At 47.7% G+C, this 25313-nt stretch overlaps 2 protein-coding genes across 2 annotated transcripts in view; one reads left to right on the forward strand and one right to left on the reverse strand.

Moving 5' to 3' along the window:
• The window catches only part of LOC147639753 (uncharacterized), a 175948-nt gene that overhangs the window by 113037 nt on the left and 37598 nt on the right, over positions 1–25313 (reverse strand). Inside the window, exons 3-7 of the mRNA XM_086773555.1 lie at positions 14527–14607; positions 14175–14397; positions 13816–13947; positions 13623–13725; positions 13167–13272 (exon numbers count right to left, since the gene is read on the reverse strand). Of these exons, the coding sequence (XP_086629681.1) occupies positions 13167–13272; positions 13623–13725; positions 13816–13947; positions 14175–14397; positions 14527–14607 (645 nt within the window). The remainder of the gene's footprint in view (positions 1–13166; positions 13273–13622; positions 13726–13815; positions 13948–14174; positions 14398–14526; positions 14608–25313) is intronic.
• LOC147639754 (uncharacterized) lies at positions 1772–2828 on the forward strand. The gene has a single exon (XM_086773577.1). The coding sequence runs from the start codon at positions 1908–1910 to the stop codon at positions 2682–2684; it is 777 nt and encodes a 258-aa protein (XP_086629703.1). The 5' UTR covers positions 1772–1907; the 3' UTR covers positions 2685–2828.

Raw genomic sequence — 25313 nt, forward strand, 5'->3', positions numbered from 1 at the left:
CAGTGGGTTAGGAGGTCAATGCCCACCTTTACATATGGTCAGGAGACAGTGGAGTATACAGATGCATATACTTACCTTGGTGTGGTTTTTAGTGGCCCACTATTTTCCTTGAGGAGAGCAGCGGAAACCAGATTGACCAGAGCTTATGCAGCATTGGGGAGACTAGAGAGGATGTGTTCGCAGGTTCAGTTTCAGGAACCTCGAACAAAGCTGTGGCTCTTTGACACTTTGGTCACTTCAGCCATGCTGTATGCAGTGGAGATATGGGGACCCTCAGTGGATCACCACAGCCGAGCTGGTAGCACTGATGGATGGAGATGTATGGAGAGGTCCTTGGTTTCTATGATTTCTCGGATGATTAGGGCCAAGGCCTCCGTACCACATGATATTATCCGTGCAGAGATGGCTGCCCCCCCATTGGTAGTAGAGGCACTCACTCGATCAGTCTCCTTTATACATAGCACTTGGGCTCTCCCTAGAGACAGATATGCTCGCTTAGCCCTGGAGTCTTCACGACAGTTGGCATCACAGGGAGACGGATCATGTTGGTATGCACAGATGACAGCTTGGTTCCAACTGCATGGCTTTAGTATGGACAGGCTACCTCCATTTCAGTACTCCCTGGATGCACCCTCCCTCTCTCTCACACGGGCAGAGATTACCAGACTTATCAGGCAAGACTTGACTCGGCTGGACACTAGGAGGACATGGATACAGCCGACACACGAGCTTGGTACGAAGATGGCTTTCTATAGAGATCATCTTCTCCAGCTCACGGAGGATGGGTTTGTGATTAGACCCAGCTACATGGATACTCATCTTTCTCATGGGGTACGGTGTGCTATTGGTCAGATGCGCACATCCTCACACCAGCTAGAGATTGAGACTGGCAGATTCAGAGGAGTACCAGCTGAGGCCAGGATTTGTCAGCTATGCCAGATGGAGCCAGAGACAGAGTTACATTACATATGTCACTGTCCAGTATATTATGAGATACGAGGCCGTTTTCACTGCCTGTTCAGAGAGGGCTTTGGACCACTTTCTAGAGTCATGAGATACCAGGATCAGAGATGCCTCGGATTGTACTTGCTGGAGCTGCGTAGACATAGAGAGGGTCTCCTGAGAGGGAGGGGATCAGAGAGGGAGAGACACCTACAGAGGCAGATTACAGACTTCTTTCGACCAGAGATTGAGCAGTCAGGTCAGCAGGCATTGCAGCTAGCCCCAGAGTACAGCCGCACCAGAGGTACACTGATTGATCGGGCTATAGAGCTGGGGCGGTCCAGGCGCCCCAAGATGAGAGGCCCATCTCGACACCGGCGGAGACTACAACAGAGGATCAGGATCATACTAGCACGGCATGGGAGACGTCCAGTCAGAGTACTCACCATGGAGGACATTGAGGATATCCGCCATCGACCGATGAGAGACATCTTTGGATAGTGATGTGTATGATGCTTACCTTTGTTGCTGGAGTTTTCCTCCTAGATGTTATCCATTAGGCGTTCCTGGTACCGTACTTTTCCTCATAGTTGTTTCAGTTTCAGTTAGTTGTTTAGTTGTTTTTAGCTTTCCTTACACAGACATTGTATCAGATCCACCAATTGTTGTAACCTTTTTGGTCTCATAGGTCATTTTGGCCTTTTGAAGACGTTAATATATCATTTCATTTTCATTTCATTTCTCTCTCTCTCTCTCTCTCTCTCTCTCTCTCTCTCTCTCTCTCTCTCTCTCCCGTCGCCGCTGCAGCAGGGCCTGCCCCTCCCGTCGCCGCTGTAGTAGCAGCCCCCTCCTCTGCTCCTCTGCTCGCCCTTACCCTCTCTTGAGTAGGGTTTAAATTCAGTACCCCCCTGAGGGGGAGGGGGGGGGCTCCCTGTGGGCTATTTTCAGCACCCCCGTGATACAACATGGCCCCTAAACTGAAGTCATTTGCAACCATGGCCTCGAACCCACCCCCCCTTCCACCCCTTATCAAACCTCAATCCCCATGGGAGATCTTCATCATGGGAGAACTGAAGAAATTGCAGCAGGAGGTCTCCACCCTCAAAACTGAGCTGACACACAAGGAAACAAAGATTGCCAGTCAAGAAACAAGGATTGCTGGCCTCGAAGCTCAATTGCAGGACATCAAGAACAAGCAGGAGATTCAGGAAGCAGCCCAAGAAGCAACCCAAAAAATACAGGAAACACAACAAGAAAGCACAAAACCTCAGGTAAAATCAGAGAACTTTGTCAGTGAAGTACTGTCAGTCCTGAAAGAAAATGAAAGGGTCAGAAGCCTGGAAACTTTTGTTCGAATTGGGGGCTTGCCAGAAGATTGGTCAGTAGGTACCAACACAGATGAACAGCTAGAGGGATACATCTTGGATGTAGATATCATAAAGGAACGACTCACTAAAGTGGTACCTTTTATAGACCTTGGTGACCCAACTGACATTCAAATTAAAGGGAAACAGGCTAGGGTTCGATACTATGATATGATTGATAAGATCAAGGTAATGAAGCAGACTAAATCATTGCAAGGTACCTCGGTGTGGATTTCTGATGAGTTGACCCCACTACAACTAAAGAATAGAGCGGGGGAACTGGCCAAAGTCAGAGAAGCAAGGAAACAAGGGAAGTGGGCGGTCTATAGAGGAGGAAAAGCTATCATCAAAGATTTTAAAGCTCCACCCTCCTTTTGAAGGACATGAACTTGATACTTATACATATCTAATCACATTAAGCACATGGTGATTTTACCATTGTAACATGTAACTCTCATGAGTCATGAGAGCTTTGAAGTTAGTTTCTTTTTGATCCCACATGCACTTTTCTTTAACCGATACCCCGAAGTGGATTGTAACCAAAGATGTATTCTGATCTGTCCTATAGGTCAGCTTTGGCCTCGACAGGACGTTAATATATCTTTCTTTCTTTCTTTCTTTCTTTCTCTCTACTCAGGCTACACATACACCAGACATGGGTGTCTCCGTCAGAGATTGGTAAGAAGTGTGAGTTCTACAAAGATCACTTCTTGAGACTCTCCGAGGATGGATTCTTTGAGATCCCAGGATACATACAAATACACATGTCACATGCCATGCGTATCACGATCAACCAGCTCAGGGTATCCTCCCACCGCGTCAGAGTAGAGACTTGCAAATCTGAGGATATCCCACATGAGGAGAGGACATGCAGTATGAATCAGAAGAGCAGTAGAGGATGAGGCCCATTATATGCTCAGTTGCCCGGTTTACTATGAGATACGGGGGAGATTCCATTGCCTCTTCCGAGAGGGATTCGGACCACTCACACGGGTGATACAGCTTTGAGGATTAGAGGTGCTTGGGCATGGACTTGATGGAGCACAGACGACACAGGGATGTGGTGTTGAGGCAGCATGCTGAGAGAGAGCCCCGGCTCCAACAGGACACCTCACAGAGAGCCATCACAGATTTCTTTGTGGTGCATGCATCCACATCAGAATCTACTGCCCACAACAGTTCCTCTACTACGACATTAGAGCCCACCACCCGTACCCACACTCCAGTTCCACGCCCCAGAGGAGTTCTTAGTGAGAGAGCTCGATCCATTTTGCGAGCCAGACGTCCCCAACCTAGAGCATCAGGACCCTCCACCACACAGAGACGGATTCGTGAGGTTCTCCGCCGACATGTCACGCTCCCATCACAAAGGCCTGACATTGACTCCACCATCAAATCGGTTCTGGCCGAGGTAGGTATGGACATTAGCAGATCGCAACATATCTCACTCTACACAGGATCATCTGTTGATCACATGTACTGTCAGATGCTTTCATTTTACTTTTTCTTTTAGTTTTCCATGGCTCAGTATATCCATGGTACCATTGTATTACTTTTGGTCTCATCGGCCCTTGGGGTCTTCCGTAGACGTTAACTTTTTGTGAAATGGTGTTTTATATTATATGTAAAAATGTACATCAGCCACATGGCTCACAAAGAACCTATGGCCCCAAAAAACCCCCCACAAAAGATCCTCTAAAGGATCATGACCATGCAAACCTGTACACTAATAAGAAAGTCTCCTAGCCAAATAAGCATCCCAGATAAAAGCATCAAAGATGAGCCAGCCGAGCCGCCGTAGAACGTTAATATAACTTTCTTTCTTTCTTTCTTTCTCCCTTAACCTCTAACTGAACCTCTGGCGTGAACCTACGCACGCCCTTCCGTGTTCGCAATGTGTGCTGATGGTCCTCTCCCGCACATCGGTGCACCTAAGCCCCCTCTCATAACTAAGCCATAGCATGAACCTGTGCAGGCCCTTGCCTACTCACGCTTCATACCGGTGGTCCTCTCCCGCACGTCGTTCCACTTGCGCCCCCTCTCGCTTTCCTTGCGTGCCCACCTACCCTTGCTCAGTCCCTCAAGGCATCAACATAGTTTTCTCACTCTTCACCTACGTTAACCCGCCCACCTTGCTCAAGCCCTCAAGGCAGCAACTTGGGGGGGGGGGGGGGGGGGGGGGGGGGGGGGGGGAACTATTTCTCTTTCATCTCCCATGCGGGGGAGACTCTAGCACCCCTCTTTGCCCATATGTTCAACCGGGCTCTTTCGAAAGGCTTCCCACCCACCTGGACAGCCCATATCATCATACCCATCCATAAACCTGAAGATCCCATGGACCCCAACAAATACATGACTGTTATGATTGGCCACACATTGGCCAAACTTTATAGGTCAGTACTTGAGATGGAGCTCAACAGACTAGTAGAGAGACATAGGCACAAAGCATTAGGGCAGGCAGGCTTCCACAGGTCATTCTCCACTTTGGATCACATCTTCGGCGTCCAAGCCATCAAGAAGAGGCCAAAGCACGACACTGACGGGTTAACCGTTGCTTTGTGGATTTCTGCAAAACAGTTGATACGGTGCCTCGAGCCAGACTACTGTAGAGACCCCAGGATTTGGGGGTACCATCAGACATGATCTTGGGAATCATTGCATTATATGAGTTGGTCATAGGGCCAGTGAGATGCCCACGGGGATTATCAAAGGAGATCTCCAGTACCATCGGAATGAAGCAAGGATGCCCATTGTCTCCCACTCTCTTTGGCCTCTACATCAATGAGATTTCGGCCTTCATTGATAGAGGAGGGGGGAGGAGGCATATCACTAGTAGGCATCCTTGTTTCCATACTACTTTATGTAGATGACATTGTGCTTATTGCAGATTCTCCAAAGGCATCTTGACACATTATAGGACTTTTGTGAATGTTGAAGTGGTCAATTAGACAAATGTCACCTGATTCATGGAAAGCCGCAAAGTATTGTTGAACTCCATGACTGTGAAACTTGGAAGGTCCGGATGCTACTGCAAGTGCTGAAGGCAGCAGCAAAGGGCACCACCTGGTCTGTAGCAACCACGCGTGGTAAAGAACAGGATGGGCAGACACTTGCCGAAGGTAGTGGGTGGAGCACAGTCGTCACAGTTTGGCTGCACTGCACTAGAGGCGCCCATGCAACAACCACAGCCAGCACTTTTCGGCTTGGCACTCGTGCTACTCCTTGGGGCTGAGCAGGTGACCGTGGCTGACTGTGTAGTGGCGCCACAGGTATAGGTGGCTGAGATAGGCGGCTACATGGTTAGGAGAGCTCAAAGAAGAAGTGAACAAAGGTATGTAGCAAGAGAACCTGTGCTTTGATACCATATTCACATTACATGTGGTCATGAACTCTGCAGGAAGTGAGTGAGGCAGATACGCGAGAGAGAGGGAGAGAGAAAGATGGTGACTCTAGAAAGAAAGAAAGAAAGAAAGATATATTAAGCGTCTACTAAAGAACCAATGGGCCTATGAGACCAAAGTGATACAATAATGTCCATGGCATATCTCATCATGGAATGGAAAATAAAACAGAAAGAAAACATAAACATAGCTATCTCGCTGGGGTGATACAAAACTGTCCATGGAAACTCATCATGGAATACTAAGAACATAGAAACATGAGCGTAGCATCAACTCCGAGTAGATGGTATACCACTCTCCAAAATATCAAGCATGGGGCTAACGAGTATGGCCAAGAGGTCTCCCTCAGCTATGTCACGTGGAAAGGTAGCTCAATGGCAGTGGAGCACGTCCTGGATCTAGAGCTGATGAGGTGATCGTGGCCGACAACCAAGGGGCCAGGGGCGTCGGGCACAATGTAGTGCGGAGGCTCAATCCGAGGTAACTCCTCTCGGGCGAGGTAGGTCCAGAGCAGCTCGTGGAGGGTCCACAAGATCCACTATATCGGTGTCCTCCACCTCTTGGGTCCGGAAGAAACTGGTGATGGTTGGTTGGCGAGGGAGGGGGCGGGGTGGCTGGGCCGAAGCTCTCTCAAGAAGGTGTCCCTGTGTCCGAAGCTCTCTCAAGAAGGTGTCCCTGTGCTTGGGAAGGACCTGCTCCAGTCACAGAAGTGCGTATTCCGGTGCAGGAGCTCATGGATCCGGTTGCGCAGTATGCATTGAATGCAGTGATTCTCTTTTTCCCGGGCAAGATGCCTAGTGCACAGGATGTGGGACAATGGGTTGATTTCTTGCTTAAGCGTCAAGCAGTCCGGGGTGTTTATTTTGGAGCAAGAGGATTCTATGAGGTCTTGTTAGCAGACATGGAAGCTAGAGATGCTTTGTTGGAAATGTCTCCCCTCTTCTTCAATACGCAAATGACTCATGTTCTTCCCTGGGCTCTTACTAAAGATTATCAGAGCCTTATTCGACATAAGTGTCCGGTTTGGGTTGAAGTGGTGGATTTTCCTCGTACTTGGCGTCATTTTCTTCCTTTGTTGGCTGCTCAATTGGGCAAAGTGATTTGCCCCCCGAAGTTGGATGCCAATACAAATCGTTTTTGTATTCTATAGGACACTGATCTTCCTGCTCCTATGGGCATTACCGTTGATTCTGGGGACACAGTGGTCGGAAAGCGACCATTCAAGCTTAAATGGGGGAAATTTGCCAATTCCTGTTTTCGCTGTGGCAAATTTGGTCATATGCAATCTGAATGTTCTGAACCAAATCTACAACCCCCTCCTTCGGCTGTCCCTACCCCTCAGACTTCTCCTCCAGTGAAATCTTCCCCTGAGGCACAATCTAAAGGTGCTTCTGCATCCACATCAACAACTGGACTAAATAAAGGTAAAGGGAAGCAGTCTCAAATGCCAAATGTTCCTGCTTCCCCGAACATCAAAGACAAGGGCAAAGAGAAGCTTCCTGCTACTCAGGCGTGGATAGTACCCAAGAAAATTGTCAAAGCACGTACTCTACCATCTTCTCGCAATTATGTGCCCCCCTTGAAGAATGTTGTTCAGCAAAAATTGCCTTGTAATGATAACTCTTCCTTGGCTCAGGCTTGGGATAAAGTTGTTCGATCCTATAAGGAAGTAGTTACAGGGGGCACTGCTTCAACGTCGGAAGGCCATCACTTGTTTCCTCCACATTCGAGTTTTGATTTGGCAGCTGATGTTTCCGCGACAGATGCGGATGTGCCCATGGGCACGAGTTCTTAAGCTTTCTGTTGGTTTTCTCGCCCACTGTATATACCATTTAAGATGCATAGTTCTATACATTGCATTTCATATAATGTGCGCGGATTATGCAATCAGGATAAATGGAGGCTAATCTGGCACTATGTACATACTTGCAAGGCAGATATTGTTGTTCTTCAAGAGCATAATCAGCATAATTTTGCCGGGCAAACTTCCTATTTTGCGGGATATTGGATAGCTTATGCAGGATCCGCTGGATACTCTGGAGTGCTGATGCTTGTTCGCCATGAATTATTTCCCATATTGGTATTCAATGATCCAGCTGGCAGATGGATGGTAGTTCAATGTATTATCAATGGGGAAGTTTTTGAGTTTGGTGGTGTGTATGCATACACAGCCTCTACTGACAGGGCTCGTTTGTGGCATGCCATCTCCTCTTATTGTTGGCGTTCTAATGCATTTCTTTGTGGCGATTTTAATAATGCTCCAAATCATGTGGATAATACTACTGGACATTCTCACATGCTTCATGTGGAACGACAAGCTTGGGATCTCTTTCAGCACACATGTAATGCCTTGGATTTGTGGCCTCTGTTGCAAGCCAATGATCCAGGATTCACATTTCAACATAACGCTCGATCAATGTATCGTGCTCGTCTGGACCGATGGTATCTCTTTCAGATGCAGCAGTATGATGATTTTGTATGTGATATGTGGATTGATTACTCCTTGTGTCTCTCGGATCATGCTCCGATATGCTTGAAAATACAATTTGGTTCATGTTCTGCCAATGATTCATTAACTAGAAAGAGACTTCTGCATGTCAATAATGCTTATCTTAAGCATGAGGTTTTTCGCAATCTGATTGTGAATATTATCTCGCCATTGATCTCTCAAATGCATGTTGATATGGACACAGCATGGTTTCGTTTTGTTATGCGGGTTCAATGTGTGATCCAGGATTATGGCAGACACTATTTATCGCATTTCAGAGAGCAAGTTCAACAGGCCAAAGGCACTTGTCAAAGTTTGATGCATCTGGCTAACACTTCATCTCTTACTGAAATCCAGATGACAGAGTTACTTTCTGCTCGTGCTTTGTTGCATCGTAATGATGAGAGAAAATTGGCAAAGTGGCAGACTAGAGCTCGCCAAAAGGCTATAGCGGATAAAGGATGCACTTCTAAACAATTCTTTCGTCATTTACATCTTTCTAGGCAGTCTCAAACTATTAAGAGGATTAAACTCCCGACTGGTGATTGGACTACCTCTCGTGTGGGGCTTGCACGGGCCATGGAATCTCATTATGGCAAGATTTTTGAGGCCTCTTCTCTCACGCAGGAAGGTCGAGAAGCTCGTCGCTTGTTTTTATCTCAAGTTGCACCGATTTTATCGGCGCACCAGGCTCAACTTTTGGAAGCCGCCTTCACGGAGACAGAATTGTATGCCAGTTTGTGTGATTTGGGTCGTTGGAAATCTCCTGGTTGGGATGGCCTTACTGTAGAATTTTTCTTGTCGTTTTGGCACTACCTGGATCAGCCACTATTGTTAATGATAAACAGGGCATGGGAGCAACAGGTTTTGCCTTCATCTTGGAAAGAAGGCTTGCTCAAGTTGATTCCAAAGCAAGCACTTTGTGAAGAGTTCTCGCAATGGAGGCCGATTACGCTCATGCCTGTGGTTTATAAATTGCTGGCTAAAATGCTTGTCAATAGACTTAAAGGGTTTTTGCATGATGGTTTGCATCCATCTCAGTATGGCTTCATTCCACGAAGGCAAATTACTGATAATCTAGCAAATGTCATCATTGGCATGGAGTATGCGAAATACACTCGACAAGATGTATTGGTCATGCAGGTTGACATTGAAAAGGCATTTGACACTGTTCTTTGGGATTACATTGCAGATACCATGCTTCGGCTGGGATTTGGGCCTAAGCTATCCTCTGTGGTTTATTTCTTGTATGCTGACAGTACCTCTGCCGGTTTGTTGGATGGTTTTCTCACAGATCCTTGGCATTTGGGACGTTCAGTAAGGCAAGGTTGTCCTCTCAGTGCTTTGCTTTATGCGATTGCTACTCATCCCCTGCTTATGTATTTGGAATCTTTGACTTCGTCTGGAAGATTGCAGGGCTTGAAATTACCCTCTGGGAAACATTTTATTGCGCAAGCTTATGCAGATGATTCTCTCTTTATGCCTCGCAATCACCAAGATGATGTGGAACAAATTATGCACACTCTTCATTTGTTTGGATTGGCAGCAGGCCTCAAAGTGAATTTTCGTAAATCCAAACTATTGGCTCTGACTGAATATGATTGGCATAAGCTGCTTTGGCCAGGCGAACTTGTTCCTCCGAACATTATAGTTCGTCATTTGGGTTATCCGCTGGGTTGGACTGTATCGGCTACACGGAAATTGGATTGGGTAGCCGAGCGCTTGCACTCCAAGTTACATTATTGGAAGTTGTCCACTTGGCCGCTTCATGTGCGTCTTAGAATTGTGCAATGCATTCTTGTAGCTTATGTGCAGTTTTATCTACCTTTGCTATATTGGTCTCAATCCCGCTTGAAGTCCCTTATGTCAAGTATATTGGCGCATTTCTGGCGCACTTCATCTCGTGGAAAGGGCCTCAGATTGTTATCCATGGACAAGTTATGCTCTCCTAAGCGCCTTGGAGGCTTGAATATTTTGGATTTGAGACGTCATGTTTTGGCCAGGAAAGCTATGCTTTTGCCGGTTTTGTTGGATCAGCAGCAACCCTGGACTCTCATGGTGTCCCATTTGTGTCGGCATATTGTCACGCCATTCTATGGTCATTGGCAACCCACATACTGGGATCTTATATGTGGAAAACTTGAAGGACACATTCCGGGATGTCCTTTCACTTCTTCTCTCATTATTGATTGGAAGGAAGTTACTTCACATATGATATGGCATGGTTCCCGATCTTTGATGGGCAATTCCCTGCGGCTAGAGAGTTTGCATTGGAGTCGTGTATTTTCTTCCACTTTGGTTGACCGTTCACCTCATCAGGCATATTTTCTATCTCAAAAAGGAATTTGTCAGATACATCAGGTGGTGGATGACACTGGTCAGGTTCTTTCCTTCTCTGTTGCGGCAGATCGTTTTCAATTGGGATCCCATTATTCTCATCTTTGGACAGAAATTCAGCGGATGATTGCTGATATTTCTCCTTTACCTCGCTTGAATGTGGATTCCCGTCTATCTGATTGGAATCTTGGAACCACTCCTATGAAATGTATTTCAGCTGGGACAGTTTATGCCCTCTTGCAATCGGATGCATGGATAGTCAGACATGGTAATCAGCTATGGTCTCTCTCCAAATCTTCAATGTGGTGGAAACATACATTGTTTCGCATTTGGAAAAGTCATCTGCCTCTTAAAGAACGCCTGTTCTTGTGGCGCTGTTTGGTTGGTGCTCTTCCTGTTGGTAGCTTGTTACATGCACGTCATATTGCGCCTTCACGTTGTGTCCGATGTAAAGCTACTGAGGAGACTGTCCCACATTTACTATGGGGCTGCGTATGCTCCAGATCGTTCATTCGCCGGGTCTCGACTGCTCTTCGCCTTCGTTTCCCTTCGGGCATTTTTCACAGATGCTTTTGGCTTTTTGGGGTGTTACAAGCATCAGTCTCAGTTTGCAGTATTTTTCAGCTGGGTCCGATTCTGGGTCTTTTGGACCATATGGCATGTTCGGAACAACCTCATGTTCCAAGCCAATGACATTGTTCCCTTCCATTACTTCAAGTTCTCGCTTGGTCACGCGCTTCATTTTGCTTATGATGCTGGGGACATCACTCTTGATGCTTATAGGATTTACTTTGATTGCTTCTAGCTGGTGAAGCCTATAGTTACTCCTCTTTTTCTGGGTTTTCCTCGCTTAGAGGTTTCCCACTTGTAAATAAAAAGTGTGATCTTTTTGTTGGGTTTTCCTCGTTTTGAGGTTTCCCACCTGTAATTAATGACATTAAGCTTTACAAAAAAAAAAAGTCTGTGGAGCTCAAGCAGAAAGAGGCCTAGGCAACGCTGGTCCTAGAAGTCAATGATCTTGGAGAGTGGACCAAATCCCTCATGAAATAGACCACGAAACCTCCTACAGATCTCATAGTATACTGGGCAGCAGCATATGTAATGCTCCTCCGTCTCAACCTCTGTGTGGCATAATCGGCAGATCCTTTCCTCTCTGAGTCTCCGTATGAGCTTCCCAGCTCTGAAGATGCGCTCAGCTCTACCTGTCTCCATGACAAAGCTCAACAAAGAGAGAGATTTGCACGACTCAATGATGGTTCTTGATTGATGATTACAAACCCTTCACAAGTACATGCTTTTGTAGGCTGGTAGCCTTATCTTTTGACACTGACACGTGGCACACTTATCCTATCTTCTCATGAGAGGTTGTTCGCACACACTTAACTCCAAATCCTAACACTGTCTTGGTGAAGAGGAGCACCCTCCGCCTACTTTGATGTGTGAATTTTTGCAAGTTGTATAGATTTCTACTTTATGAGCAATGAGTCATGCATTGTTAAGACTTTTGAGGTTCTTACGCTGCCTACTCTACTGTGCACACAGGGCCTACATAGTATGTTGGCCCTGTTTTTCTCTTGGCAGATAGTTTTTTCCTTTTTCATGATGTCTTGACATCAAGTTTACTCATGCATCACATGTCACATCTTTTTGTTCTCATAGACCCTTCAGGTATTTCATACATGTTAATAACATCTTTCTTTCTTTCTTTCTCTCATGATAAGTGCCACGCAGGCCTTGGGCATGCTGGCCTGCATGTTGGAGGCTTGGGTGCTGCGCAGCAGTCCTCTCCTACCTCATCTGCACCTGCAAGCTGCACCCCACTACGTGCTTCACTTCCCCAAACTGCTCTCCCCCTCTGCCTCTGCCCCTGCTGCCCCCATTTCATTTCCTTCCCTCTGCATTTTTCATCCTTGTTTCTTCTTTCATTTTCCTCTTTTTGCCTCCCTCTTTCTCGATCTACCCCTCTGTCCCTGCACACACACAATACCAGTGGCAACAAAAACGAGAAATAACAGGAGAAATGGTCGATTTGAGAAACTCAGAGAAGCTTTGCAACAAATGGAGGCAGACATTGCAGCGAAAACACATAAAATAACTTCCATGGCCCATTATCCCGAGGTGGTTGCATCATTCTGAGGGACAGTCTGGTACAAGAAAAAGATACAATTGTAGGGCTACAAGCTGAACTAGACATACTGCAAAAGGACCAGAGGAAGCCCCCCCACAAAAACAATACAAGACCACAACCACTTTGAGACAAACCACCTTGCATATCTTCTTGTCCGATATGAGAAGCAGTTTTCACATCTTAAATCGAGTATACAAACTCAAAAAATAAACATAGAATGTATGCAGGATAATATGGCATTGAACTGTTTCATATTGAGACAGCAGTTTGTGAAACACCAAATGGGGTACAAGAACAGCTTCATGCAAAAAGGCACCCTCTAGAGAATTCCAAGGGCATACACGTTTAATTCAGACCCTAAAAGACTACATTGACAAGGAAGATGTTGGCTGGGAAAAGTTGGTAAGAGAACAGTTGTATTTGATCATTGAGTAAGATGACAAATGGATATTTTTATCAGAGGCATACCCAAAAGGAAGCTTAAAGAGAAAGTGAGATTTTAACACCTGGCGAGGTACGGGCGATAACATACAATCGTAAAAATAACACCAGTCTTCCCCATAAGCATCCCAACCACCTAGGTCAAAATGGTTGCCACTACATACGTGAGCACTGCAAAAAACACCAAAAATGGCAGTTCAGACAATGTTGACAAACAATAGTAAAGCAAAAATATGGAAAAGTCAGCACTAGGTTACTTGCTCATAAAAAATCGCGTTTTTTAAAGAGGATTTAGGTAGAATAAAGCTTCTCTAGCCAAGGAGTGTGTAGCCCAGCAGTGTGGGTTTGGAATTCGGACAGGGGAGGTTCTGAGTTCAATCCCCAGTGGCCACCCATTGGTGCTGTGGCCACTGCCACAACGTATAAAAACCAGGCAACACCATGCGCCTACTGGGCGGGCAAAATCGCTACGACAGGTCAATCTAACTCGGGAAAAAAGAAAAGAATAAAGTTTCTCTGACCTAAACAGCTTATGAGTGAAAAGCAATTGGGTTGCTGGGTCGTAGGTGCACATTCCATCTGGCCACCTTGGTGTCGGAGTCAGAATAAACTCAAGCTTGTGACCTACAAAGAGGAGAAGAAGATCAATGAAGTCATTATTTGTGGACAAAGCATGTGCCTTTTGAGGAAGTACCAAGGCAAATAAAGCCTTACCTTCTCCTAAGTCAAGGTAGTCACCACTTCGAACAACTCTCAGCGTCATTGTCTTTTCTGTCAACCTTTCTGGCAACAAAGAGGACAAGAGTTGTGCAGCAGGGTTTGAGCAGTGTACCTGCACTTGTAAACCTGGAGCCAATGTTGGTATCATGCACTGGAAACAATAAGTATTTCTTCTGCCACGTCCTCAATGGCTGCCCTCAAGGTGGCAATGTGGTCTACTTTGAATAAAAAATGAATCCACACCTGCCTATACCGTGGCCATTTGCTATGGAGTGAGTTAAGTTTTCAAGCATCATTAAAGAAAGGATTCTGCGAGCGTAGGGGAGTAATTACCAATCCGTCCTAGCACACACCTTTGTCATCCAGCTGTTCCAGTAGACTTATCAAAATTTTCACCCTTTTGGGGCTGATATGACCAAGCACTAAATGCTTTAAATTCTTGAGGTCAACAGCTTGCTCAAGCGTTGCCAAAAAGAGGTCCTTGAAATTCTCGTCAGGTAAATCTATCAAGGCCACATCCGCCCCTTCTATGATGTAAGAGTTGTCGGTGGTTCCTCTTTTCAGTCCATACTCAACCTGAATACTCCAAGAAAAAATCGTTCGCACACTTGTCAGGTAAATACACAAGGAAAAGCTGATCTTTGTCAAAGTGCCCAAACATGATGCAAAAAACCAGACATTGATAAAAAAATGTAGCATCAATACCTCAAATTTAAGCCTCTCAAAGCTGCAGCCCCTCAGACTTGATGTATTAGTGGTTATCTTTACAATCTGGTAGTCGATATTCTGCAATCCAGGCTTTTTTGAAGTCAATGGTCATATGTGATAAAACTACTCAGCAAGCAAAAACAAATTGTCAAATTTAACTTTTCACAAGACGAGATTGGCATTGAACAGCAGAACCTTATTGGTCGGATTTATGGATCCCACCCTGCCTGCTCTTAAGTGCAGGACTGGCTTCTGGCAGCCCTACCCATGGAGTTGGCAGAACGTTTCCAGGATGTACACCTACTTGGTAGGGGCTTCTTCCAAATAGGCTCTGACTCGCCAGAAGCCATACTCCAGGCTGTGGCCAGTAGTCCCCTTCCACTTGGTCCTAAAATGATCTTCCTCTTCAGGTATCACCGCACACACTTTGATCAAGTTAAAGAAGGCCGAAGCCTCACCCCCATTACACTTAGATTTCCTGGCCTCCCAAGTTCCTACTGTAATTTGCTGGGGTCAACAGGAGCTGCAATCTCTTCAAGAAAAGGTTCTACACAAATTTCGACATCACAAGGCCCATTATCAAAATCACACCACGAATCCATAAGAGAAAAAATATCCCCAAGCACCTTTGTAACCCATTCCCCTGAAAAAACGCAACCTCACGGCCCTAGCATAGGATATGGCCAAGATTCACCAAGGTGTGGCATCTACCATGTGAAATGCACATGCTCACCTACCTCAAAATTTTCTTTTTTATGTACATGTTTTCATGAAAGCTCTAGGTAAACTAAAGCATTAGACAACTTTGATTTTTACCCTTTGTGTACATCGTGTAACCCTGTGGTCTCATAGGAAATTATGGCATTCGGCAGCATGAATAAAGCTCTGCCATCACCAGGAGATAACAGTTATGACATTGCCTTTAACACCGAGACTCACCAAAACCCCAAGAGAGACGTGTACAAGGTTACACTTGCACAAAGACGAGATATGTATATCAGGAGGGGTTAAAGGATCAAAAGGTCACATCTGCGAAAAATGTCAGTGTAAAAAGAATGCACACAACATATGTTCCAATTACAAAAGCAGCCCTAAGAACGTATGCTAGTGGTATGCTACTCCTCCCCAGAGAAATCAGCATACTCCAAAAATCTATTTAGAAGAAAGCCAGCTCCCCATATTATGCACTATACAAGAAAATAGAGGCCCCCTCCCACAGTGGATAAGTACTTCTAGTAAGGACTCCAATGCAAGAACAACACAGAAACAAGCACAGATCTGGATTTTTAGAAGATGCATTTTTCTTTCAATTGTTGATGCCTTAAGTGTGACACACCTACAAGCATTCAGGGCACAATGCCCAAGCATGTACCAGCCAGACACCAGATAGCAGGCATACGGGCAGCATGCGCAGCATTCAGGACAGGCACCTGTGCCACGTGGCAGTCAGCCAGCCAGTGGACAGCTATTGGCCAGGTCGGAAACAGGTCGCAGGCAGTCCTCTCCACACACCGACAAAGTGGCTGACCAGCACCTCAGGTGCATATATATATATATGCACTATAAAATCACCAAAATCAAATGCATTTGCTCAGTGATAGTCTCTCTTAGAGCGTGGGCTAGCCAAGGAAATCTTCCACGGTGTTGGGCTGCGAGTTGACGTCTTCACTCTAAGCCATCATGTGTACTTGAATTTCAGTTGTATTACTTCTTTCTTGTATATAATACAGATCAGTAGTTTAGGACTCTTTAGTGTGCTGTAGGTGTGACATGCAGAAGCTCTGGAAGTCTTCTTTCAGCCCTAAGTACTGCATAGGAACTCTTGATGCTGTCTTTCCAGTGGCTAGTTGCCCACAGGGGCTCTGCAGTTGGCACCTGGCTTGTTTACAGTGGCCTTCCGCCGGCCTACGTCCGATGCGGCCACCCATTGGACACACAGCGACATTGCCTATGGGACTGTCCACAGGCGCAGCAGATTTGGCTGAGGATTCAGCGCATTTTGGCCTCCTTCTCTCCAGAGTGAATGTATAGGTGGGGAGCCGCTGCTTGGTCGACTTCGTCAGGGCCAGCTCTGGGATACGAGACGGAGCAAGCCAACCAGGCCATCTGATTCATTGGGGGCTAGCCTCGCCTTGTTCCTTCACCGGATTTCTCGACAACCGGCTGGACACAGGAGGACGACTTACGATGGGAGCTCCTTAGCAGCCTCACCATATGGTTCACCCAGAGAGCCCGTTGTTTCAGGGCCTTTGAGGGGAGACTGGAGCCACCAGCAGAGACTGTATGGCAGGAGTTGATTCACACCCTGCGAGGACAGTATGACCACATCCGGGGCGACTCGGATCGAGCGATCTTGCGGCGCTAGGCCTTCCACACCACTTGGCGCAGCGGCCCTTTCTATACTCTACACGCGGGTACCCCCCGCTGGCACTACAGGCCACCTGCTTGGATTTTCCCCCTCCTATTGTATGATATAGCCTCTCAGCTATTTGTACTTTTATCTGTGCTTTTCTGCACCTAGGGAGAGTCTCCCTAGCTGCCTTGATTGGATCCCTACTCTGCCTTCTTATGAGCAGGAGAGGGGTTTTGTAGCCCAGTGGGGTTTTTTGAACTAATGAAAGGATCTTTTCTCGGAAAAAAAAAAGTAACTCTTGATGCTAGTCATCAACAAAGACAGAGAGAGAAGAGAGAGAGATAGTTGTGTTTTTAGTATATTATATAGTACAAAAAGATGTAATAGTCTTGTACAAAAGTCTGTGGCCTTTGGCCTTCCAAAAGGAGACTATAGACCTAGTCTAGACTTGGAGGGTCCTATCCATGACCTGACCCCCAAGTGGGGTGAGATGCTAAGAATGAATCGTTGCCTAGTCTTTTATAGGCCCAAAATATGCCCAAGAAGCTGGCCGACTGCTGGACAAATCCCATGTGTATATATGCTGCCGACCTGTTCCATAAGCCTTCATAAATCTGGCCACGACTGGATCTAAGCCCTGTCTTCTGGGCACACTTGGAACCACGCTAGAGCCCTCATCTATATTTTTATCTGCTGCCTATTAGAATTAGCCTTGGATTAGGCATGTCCATGTGCATGCACATGACATCTCCTCCTACTAAACTTCATATTGAGCTTCCGACTTCTGACCTTAGATGACTGTCATCATCCCATTCTCAGCATCTCACTCCCACCTGGGGGTGAAGTCATGGATAGGACCCTTCAGATCTAGAGTAGGTCTATAGTAACCTTTTGGAAGGCCAAAGGCCACAGACTTCTGTACAAGACCATTACTACAGTGTGAGGTGTATGACTATGATGACATGGAGATCCTCCACCCTGTGGATCCAGAGGAGATAGGGGCTAGTCGGGCATCAGAGGACACTGGACCAGACAGAGGACATTATGGGGACCACTTACTAGAGTAGGGAGCCAGGCATCGTCTCGTTATTTATAACGGGATGCTACAGTGGCCGGGATCAAGAGGGCTGACATGCTTCCCACATGGGGGTCATACACGGACCGGAGGCACGGTGGTGGAATACATTATGGGATCTTTGGAGGCATCACAGCTTGTCACCTCATTCTCCATCCCACCTCGTCCTATTGGGGCAGATCATACATACTTGGCATTTTCACTAGCCGGATCACCAATATCACCAGCCCCCCACATACCGACGCCACACACTACCATCTACTTCACACATGACATGACAGACATATACACTGGAAGAGTAGAGGATGGGCTCCTACTCATGGATCCCCTGGCACCTATGGATACCATTACACCCCAGCTGGCATCACTCCTACACACGGCTGCATTACAGAGCTTCCCACATCGTGTCCACTCAGGAGAGCTTGCGAGATCTGGGACTATGCCCCAGAACAGATGGATGATGACGAGTGCAGAGCCCTATACTCACGGCTCCGCATACAGACAGCCTTGGGAGCCATCACAGAGCAGCAGTCGAGGAGAGAGATGAGGAGACTTACTCGCCGCAAAAGGCGGGCCTTCGCAGAGATACAGGAGCTAGAGATCTTTCATTTCTTCACGAGTAGAGATAGCCCTATCTCATGGCGGCACTTCAGAAAGCCCCGAACACCGACACCCATTGCAGACCCACAGACATGGCACACATATGCAGAGGGCCTATACCACGCCCCACAGCAGCCACCTATACCTCAGCCACAGGAGCCTCGACCTACCACAGCTAGCTTCTTTACCCACTCGATGGTAAAGGAAGCTATCCGCCGCCTACAGCATGGACGGGCCGCCGACCATATGGGCCTACAGGGTGAGCATCTCATCTTGCACACCTGTTTAACAGGGCACTAGCAGAGGGTTTGCCTGCGGAGTGGACGATGCACACCATTGTGCCGATCCACAAAACAGGGGATATGCTGGATCTGAGCAACTACAGGACGGTTATGGTTGGCCATGTGTTCGCCAAACTCTATGGTGCAGTGTTGGAGCAAGAGCTTAGCTTATATGCTGAGCGAGCAAGTTTACGCTCATCAGGGCAGGCAGGCTTCAGGAGAGCTTTCTCTACCACTGACCATGTATTCACTTTGAGATGTATGATTGATCAGGTCAAAGTGAGGAAGAGAAAGCTCCATTGCTGCTTTGTGGATTTCCGCAAGGCATTTGACACAGTACCACGAGAGAGGCTCTTTCAGCACCTGCAATCTCTTGGCATACCAACAGATATGACATGGGGCACTATGCATTATATGAGCACGTTTTTGGGCGAGTCAGATGCCCAGCAGGAATGTCCGAGACTATTGCTAGCACCATTGGTGTGAAGCAAGGATGCCCACTTTCCCCCACGCTATTTGGGTTATACATTGATGAGGTGGCTGACTTCATTACACGGGGAGGCGGAGATGGAGTTGATCTAGCAGGTACCTCAGTACATATTATGCTTTATGCTGATGATATTGTATTAGTGTCTGAGTCTCCAGGAGGTTCTACAGCAGCATCTACATGCACTCGATGATTTCTGCACACAGAGGGGTCTTGCTGTGAACCTTGGGAAAACCAAGGTTATGGTCTTTCATACATCGAGACAGGGCAGAAGTCAGCTGACATTCACTCTCGCAGGATGCCAAGTGGAGGTGGTGACATCATACGTGTACCTAGGGGTTACCTTCTCTGTAGTAGCCACGCGCTTCACCATGGGTTCAGCAGCCAGAGCCAGATTGACACGGGGATATGTAGCATTGGCTATGCTAGAGAGACAGTGCCACTAGGCGCATTTTAAGGAGCCTCGGACGAAGGCGTGGCTATTCGACACATTAGTCACACCGGCATTGATGTATGGAGCAGCGGTATGGGCGCCAGGACTTGCTACCCATTGCTGGACACAGATAGAGAGACCACAGGCCCTCATGATGGCACGCATGATACGCAGCAAACCGTCAGTACCTCATGACATTATCCGAGCAGAGTTTGCTGCGCCTTCTATGACGGTAGAGGCCATATTCCAGACTATATGCCTGCTAGAAAGATTCAGAGAGATGCCACAGGACAGATTGTCATACAAAGCTTTTGAGGCATCTAGACAGCTGGCTGAGGCGGTCACACATTGGTTCTCACAGCATGGCCTAGACATGGATCATCTATCACCATTCCAGTATGACAGGGATGCACCACATATCCGTCTCTCTCATAGTGAGAGGAACAGAGTATTGAGACACGACCTATGGCAGCTCTATACACGAGAGACATGGATATTAAATACACAGCCTCTTCCACACCGAAGATGCTATACTACAGAGATCACTTCATGAGTATCACTGATGATGGATTTATAGAGAGGCCTAGATACATGGAGGGCTTTTTACCACACGGCTCCCGAGTAGCTATTGGTCAGCTTAGAGTCTCATCACATCGATTGGAGATCGAGACTAGCATAGCAGCACGGATCCCCCGAGAGGAGAGGGTATGCAGAGAGGAGGTGGAGAGTGAGGAGCATTATGTATGCACATGCAGAGCATATACAGCCATCAGAGAGAGATATCCCATTTTATTCAGAGAGCCACATTCCCTACGCCAGATCTTTGAGGCAGCAGACTAGCGCATACTGGGGAGATTCATTCTAGACATACAGCGTCACAGAGAGACATCATTACAGGCTCAGACAGCTCCAGAGGGGGGACGACAGGCACAGATTACTACATTTTTCAGAGATCCACCCCACTCCCAGCCCCTACACAGCAGGGAATTACTCTCCAGAGAGCAGAGACACTCAGAGCCCGCAGGAGACAGAGGACACCTGGCTTTCGGACACCACGCCTATACCAGAGAGAGATGACAGAGATCAGAGCTCAGTTTCACAGAGAGGGTGCGGAGCGACTGGCTCGCTTCAGAGCAGACCCATGCATGTTCTTCAGAGAGTTGTGGACACCCCCTTCATTGATGTATACCATTCTATACCCCCAGTATGGTACAGGATGGAGCTAGCTAGGTTGCATATCATGATTGTATACTCCATGCATATAGCTTTGCATTCTCCTAGTAGTAGAGCTCTATCACTTCCCCCACTCATTGTACTTATTGCACACCCAGATTCAGCTTTTTTAGTTCAGTACTTTTTCATTTTGCTGGGATGACAGAGGATACCCCAGACAGGTACACTGATTTGTCTCATAGGCCGAGTTCGGTCTTTTGGAAGACATTAATAAAATCTCTCTCTCTCTCTCTCTCTCTCTCTCTCTCTCTCTCTCTCTCTCTCTCTCTCAGTTCGCTGCCCAGTTCAGTTCGCCTCCCAGTTCGCTTCTGGCTCCCTTTCGCCTCCCAGTTCGCTTCTGGCTCCCTTTCGCCTCCCAGTTCGCTTCTGGCTCCCTTTCGCCTCCCCACCAACCCTTGCTCAGGCCCCCAAGGCAGCAACATAACTCTCTCTCTCTCTCTCCTCCCTGCCTGTGGGAAGGACTGCAGAGTGATTTGGAGGAATGGCCCCGAGTCTCCAAGAGAAACTCGAGGCCCTCGAGATGGCAATGAAGGCATTAATCAAGGAGAACAAGAAGACATCCGATTCCAACCTCAATGAGGTGGAAAACAAACTACACAAGCACATCATAGCTCTCGAAGCACGGGTCACGAACCTCGAACAAGAGAACACGGCACTCAAGGAGGAGGTGAGTGCATTGAAAGTGGAAATGGTAGCCATCAAGAATGCTGAGAAGGAAGAAGGGGAGATCAATGACAACACTCTAACGGCCATCAAAGAAGAGATCTCCAAGGAGATCACAAAGGACATGGAGGGAAAGCTCGAAGCTAAGCAGTCAGGATGGGTCGAGGTGGTGAAGAAGAACATCCGTAAAGAAGTGAGGGAGGAAACTCAAAGGGAAGAAAACCAAATCATTCACACCACCATTGAGGAGGAGAAGATGAGGCATGCCCGCCGCCTCAACATTCGAGTCACAGGTATAGCCGAGACACCCGACTCCACTCCCGAGAAAGATGGACAGCTTCTATGCATGAAGCTCGGCTACAAGGAAGAGCACCCTCTCCCCTTCACCAAAGCATGGAGAGCCGGGAAAGACTCAACACGCAAGCGAGCCCTCATCCTACAGTTTGCAGGAGAGACGGAGAGGGTCACCTTCATGAGGAAGAGGGTCATACTACGGGGTTTAGAGGGAGCTCCTATTTTCTTGGATGATGATCTCACGAGGATGCAGCTTGAGCATAGGAGAACTTGCATGCCACGAGTCTTACACGCGAGGAGAGAAGGCAAGAAGGCCTTCTATCGAGATGGTCGGGTCATCATTGATGGCCGGCCCATGGATTAGCGGTTTGGGGCCTATGGGACACAGACCAGGCCACTGACAGAGATACACATAGCAGTATGGAACTGTAATGGTTCACTATGGGTGCAGCCTGGACGACTGGAGCATGTTATGGTGGGGAGAGACATCATACTTCTGACAGAGACACATCAGAGCCCAGAGAGAGGGCTACCTCGAGTAGAGGGATTCCAGTGGGAGTCAGCATACAGGAGGACCACACGCCAGGGTACCTCGAGAGGGTCGGGGGGAGTAGCAATCCTATTCAGACGGGAGCTACAGGGGAGACTGAGAGTGGTAGCACAGGATCCAGAGGCCAGATACATGTGGATCAGCTTACAGCTCTCACAGGACAGGGTTATATACATAGCTCTATGTTACTTTTCTCCATCAGGATCCTCCTATGTCATTACAGAGGACATGCCACAGGAGGAGGAGATAGGAGCCTCGCCATACACTTGTCTGTCAGAGGAGATTATGCATTATTCTACACTAGGGGAAGTATTTCTTACGGGCGACTTCAATGCCCACACACAGAGCAGACAGTGTGAGGTGTATGACTATGATGACATGGAGATCCTCCACCCTGTGGATCCAGAGGAGATAGGGGCTAGTCGGGCATCAGAGGACACTGGACCAGACAGAGGACATTATGGGGACCACTTACTAGAGTTGGGAGCCAGGCATCGTCTCGTTATTTATAACGGGATGCTACAGTGGCCGGGATCAGGAGGGCTGACATGCTTCCCACATGGGGGTCATACACGGACCGGAGGCACGGTGGTAGACTACATTATGGGGTCTTTGGAGGCATCACAGCTTGTCACCTCATTCTCCATTCCACCTCGTCCTATTGGGGCAGATCATACATACTTGGCATTTTCACTAGCCGGATCACCAGTATCACCAGCCCCCCACATACCGACGCCACACACTACCATCTACTTCACACATGACATGGCAGACATATACACTGGCAGAGTAGAGGATGGGCTCCTACTCATGGATCCCCTGGCATCTATGGATACCATTACAGCCCAGCTCGCATCACTCCTACACACGGCTGCATTACAGAGCTTCCCACATCGTGTACACTCAGGAGAGCCTGCGAGACCTGGGACTATGCCCCAGAACAGATGGTATGATGACAAGTGCAGAGCCCTATACTCACGACTCCGCATACAGAGAGCTTTGGGAGCCATCACAGAGCAGGAGTCGAGGAGAGAGATGAGGAGACTTACTCGCCGCAAAAGGCGGGCCTTCGCAGAGATGCAGGAGCTAGAGATCTTTCATTTCTTCATGAGTAGAGATAGCCCTGTCTCATGGCGGCACTTTAGAGAGCCCCGGACCCCGACACCTATTGCAGACCCACAGACATGGCACACATATGCAGAGGGTCTATACCATGCTCCACAGCAACCACCTATACCTCAGCCACAGGAGCCTCGACCTACCACAGCTAGCTTCTTTACCCACTCGATGGTACAGGAAGCTATCCGCCGCCTACAGCATGGACGGGCCGCCGACCATATGGGCCTGCAGGGTGAGCATCTCATATATGCAATAGATTCTTTAGCTCCTTTTCTTGCACACCTGTTTAACAGGGCACTAGCAGAGGGTTTGCCTGCGGAGTGGACGATGCACACCATTGTGCCGATTCACAAAACAGGGGATATGCTCGATCCGAGCAACTACAGGACGGTTATGGTTGGCCACGTGCTGGCCAAACTCTATGGTGCAGTGCTGGAGCAGCAGCTTAGCTTATATGCTGAGCGAGCAGCTTTACGCTCATCAGGGCAGGCAGGCTTCAGGAGAGCTTTCTCTACCACTGACCATGTATTCACTTTGAGATGTATGATTGATCAGGCCAGAGTGAGGAAGAGAAAGCTCTATTGCTGCTTTGTGGATTTCCGCAAGGCATTTGACACAGTACCACGAGAGAGGCTCTTTCAGCGCCTGCAGTCTCTTGGCATACCAGCAGATATGACATGGGGCATCTATGCATTATATGAGCAGGTTTTTGGGCGAGTCAGATGTCCAGGAGGTATGTCCGAGACTATTGCTAGCACCATTGGTGTGAAGCAAGGGTGCCCACTTTCCCCCACGCTATTTGGGTTATACATTGATGAGGTGGCTGACTTCATTACACGGGGAGGCGGAGATGGAGTTGATTTAGCAGGTACCTCAGTACATATTATGCTCTATGCTGATGATATTGTATTAGTGTCTGAGTCCCCAGGTGGTCTACAGCAGCATCTACATGCACTCCATGATTTCTGCACACAGAGGGGTCTTACTGTGAACCTTGGGAAAACCAAGGTTATGGTCTTTCATACATCGAGACAGGGCAGGAGTCAGCTGACATTCACTCTCGCCGGATGCCAGGTGGAGGTGGTGACATCATACGTGTACCTAGGGGTTACCTTCTCTCCAGCAGCCACACGCTTTACCATGGGTTCAGCAGCCAGAGCTAGATTGACACGGGGATATGCAGCATTGGCTATGCTAGAGAGACAGTGCCACCAGGCGCATTTTCAGGAGCCCCGGACGAAGGGGTGGCTATTTGACACATTAGTCACACCGGCATTGATGTATGGAGCAGCAATATGGGCGCCAGGCCTTGCTACCCATTGGTGGACACAGATAGAGAGACCACAGGCCCTCATGATGGCACGCATGATACGCAGCAAACCGTCAGTACCTCATGACATTATCCGAGCAGAGTTTGCTACGCCTCCTATGATGGTAGAGGCCATATTTCAGACTATATGCCTGCTAGACAGATTCAGAGAGATGCCACATGACAGATTATCATACAGAGCTTTTCAGGCATCTAGACAGTTGGCTGAGGCAGGAGACAGAGGATCATGGTATGCACAGGTCACACATTGGTTCTCACAGCATGGCCTAGACATGGATCATCTACCACCATTCCAGTATGACAGGGATGCACCACATATCCGTCTCTCTCATAGTGAGAGGAACAGAGTATTGAGACAGGATCTAT

Source organism: Cibotium barometz, chromosome 3, assembly GCF_041138505.1.
Source record: "Cibotium barometz isolate CiBa-2024 chromosome 3, ASM4113850v1, whole genome shotgun sequence".
NCBI classification, from domain to species: Eukaryota; Viridiplantae; Streptophyta; class Polypodiopsida; order Cyatheales; family Cibotiaceae; genus Cibotium; species Cibotium barometz.

What these genes read in the sequence shown, in the direction of transcription:
- LOC147639754 (XM_086773577.1), top strand. Translation starts at nt 1,908, where the DNA reads ATGGCCCCTAAACTGAAGTCATTTGCAACCATGGCCTCGAACCCACCC.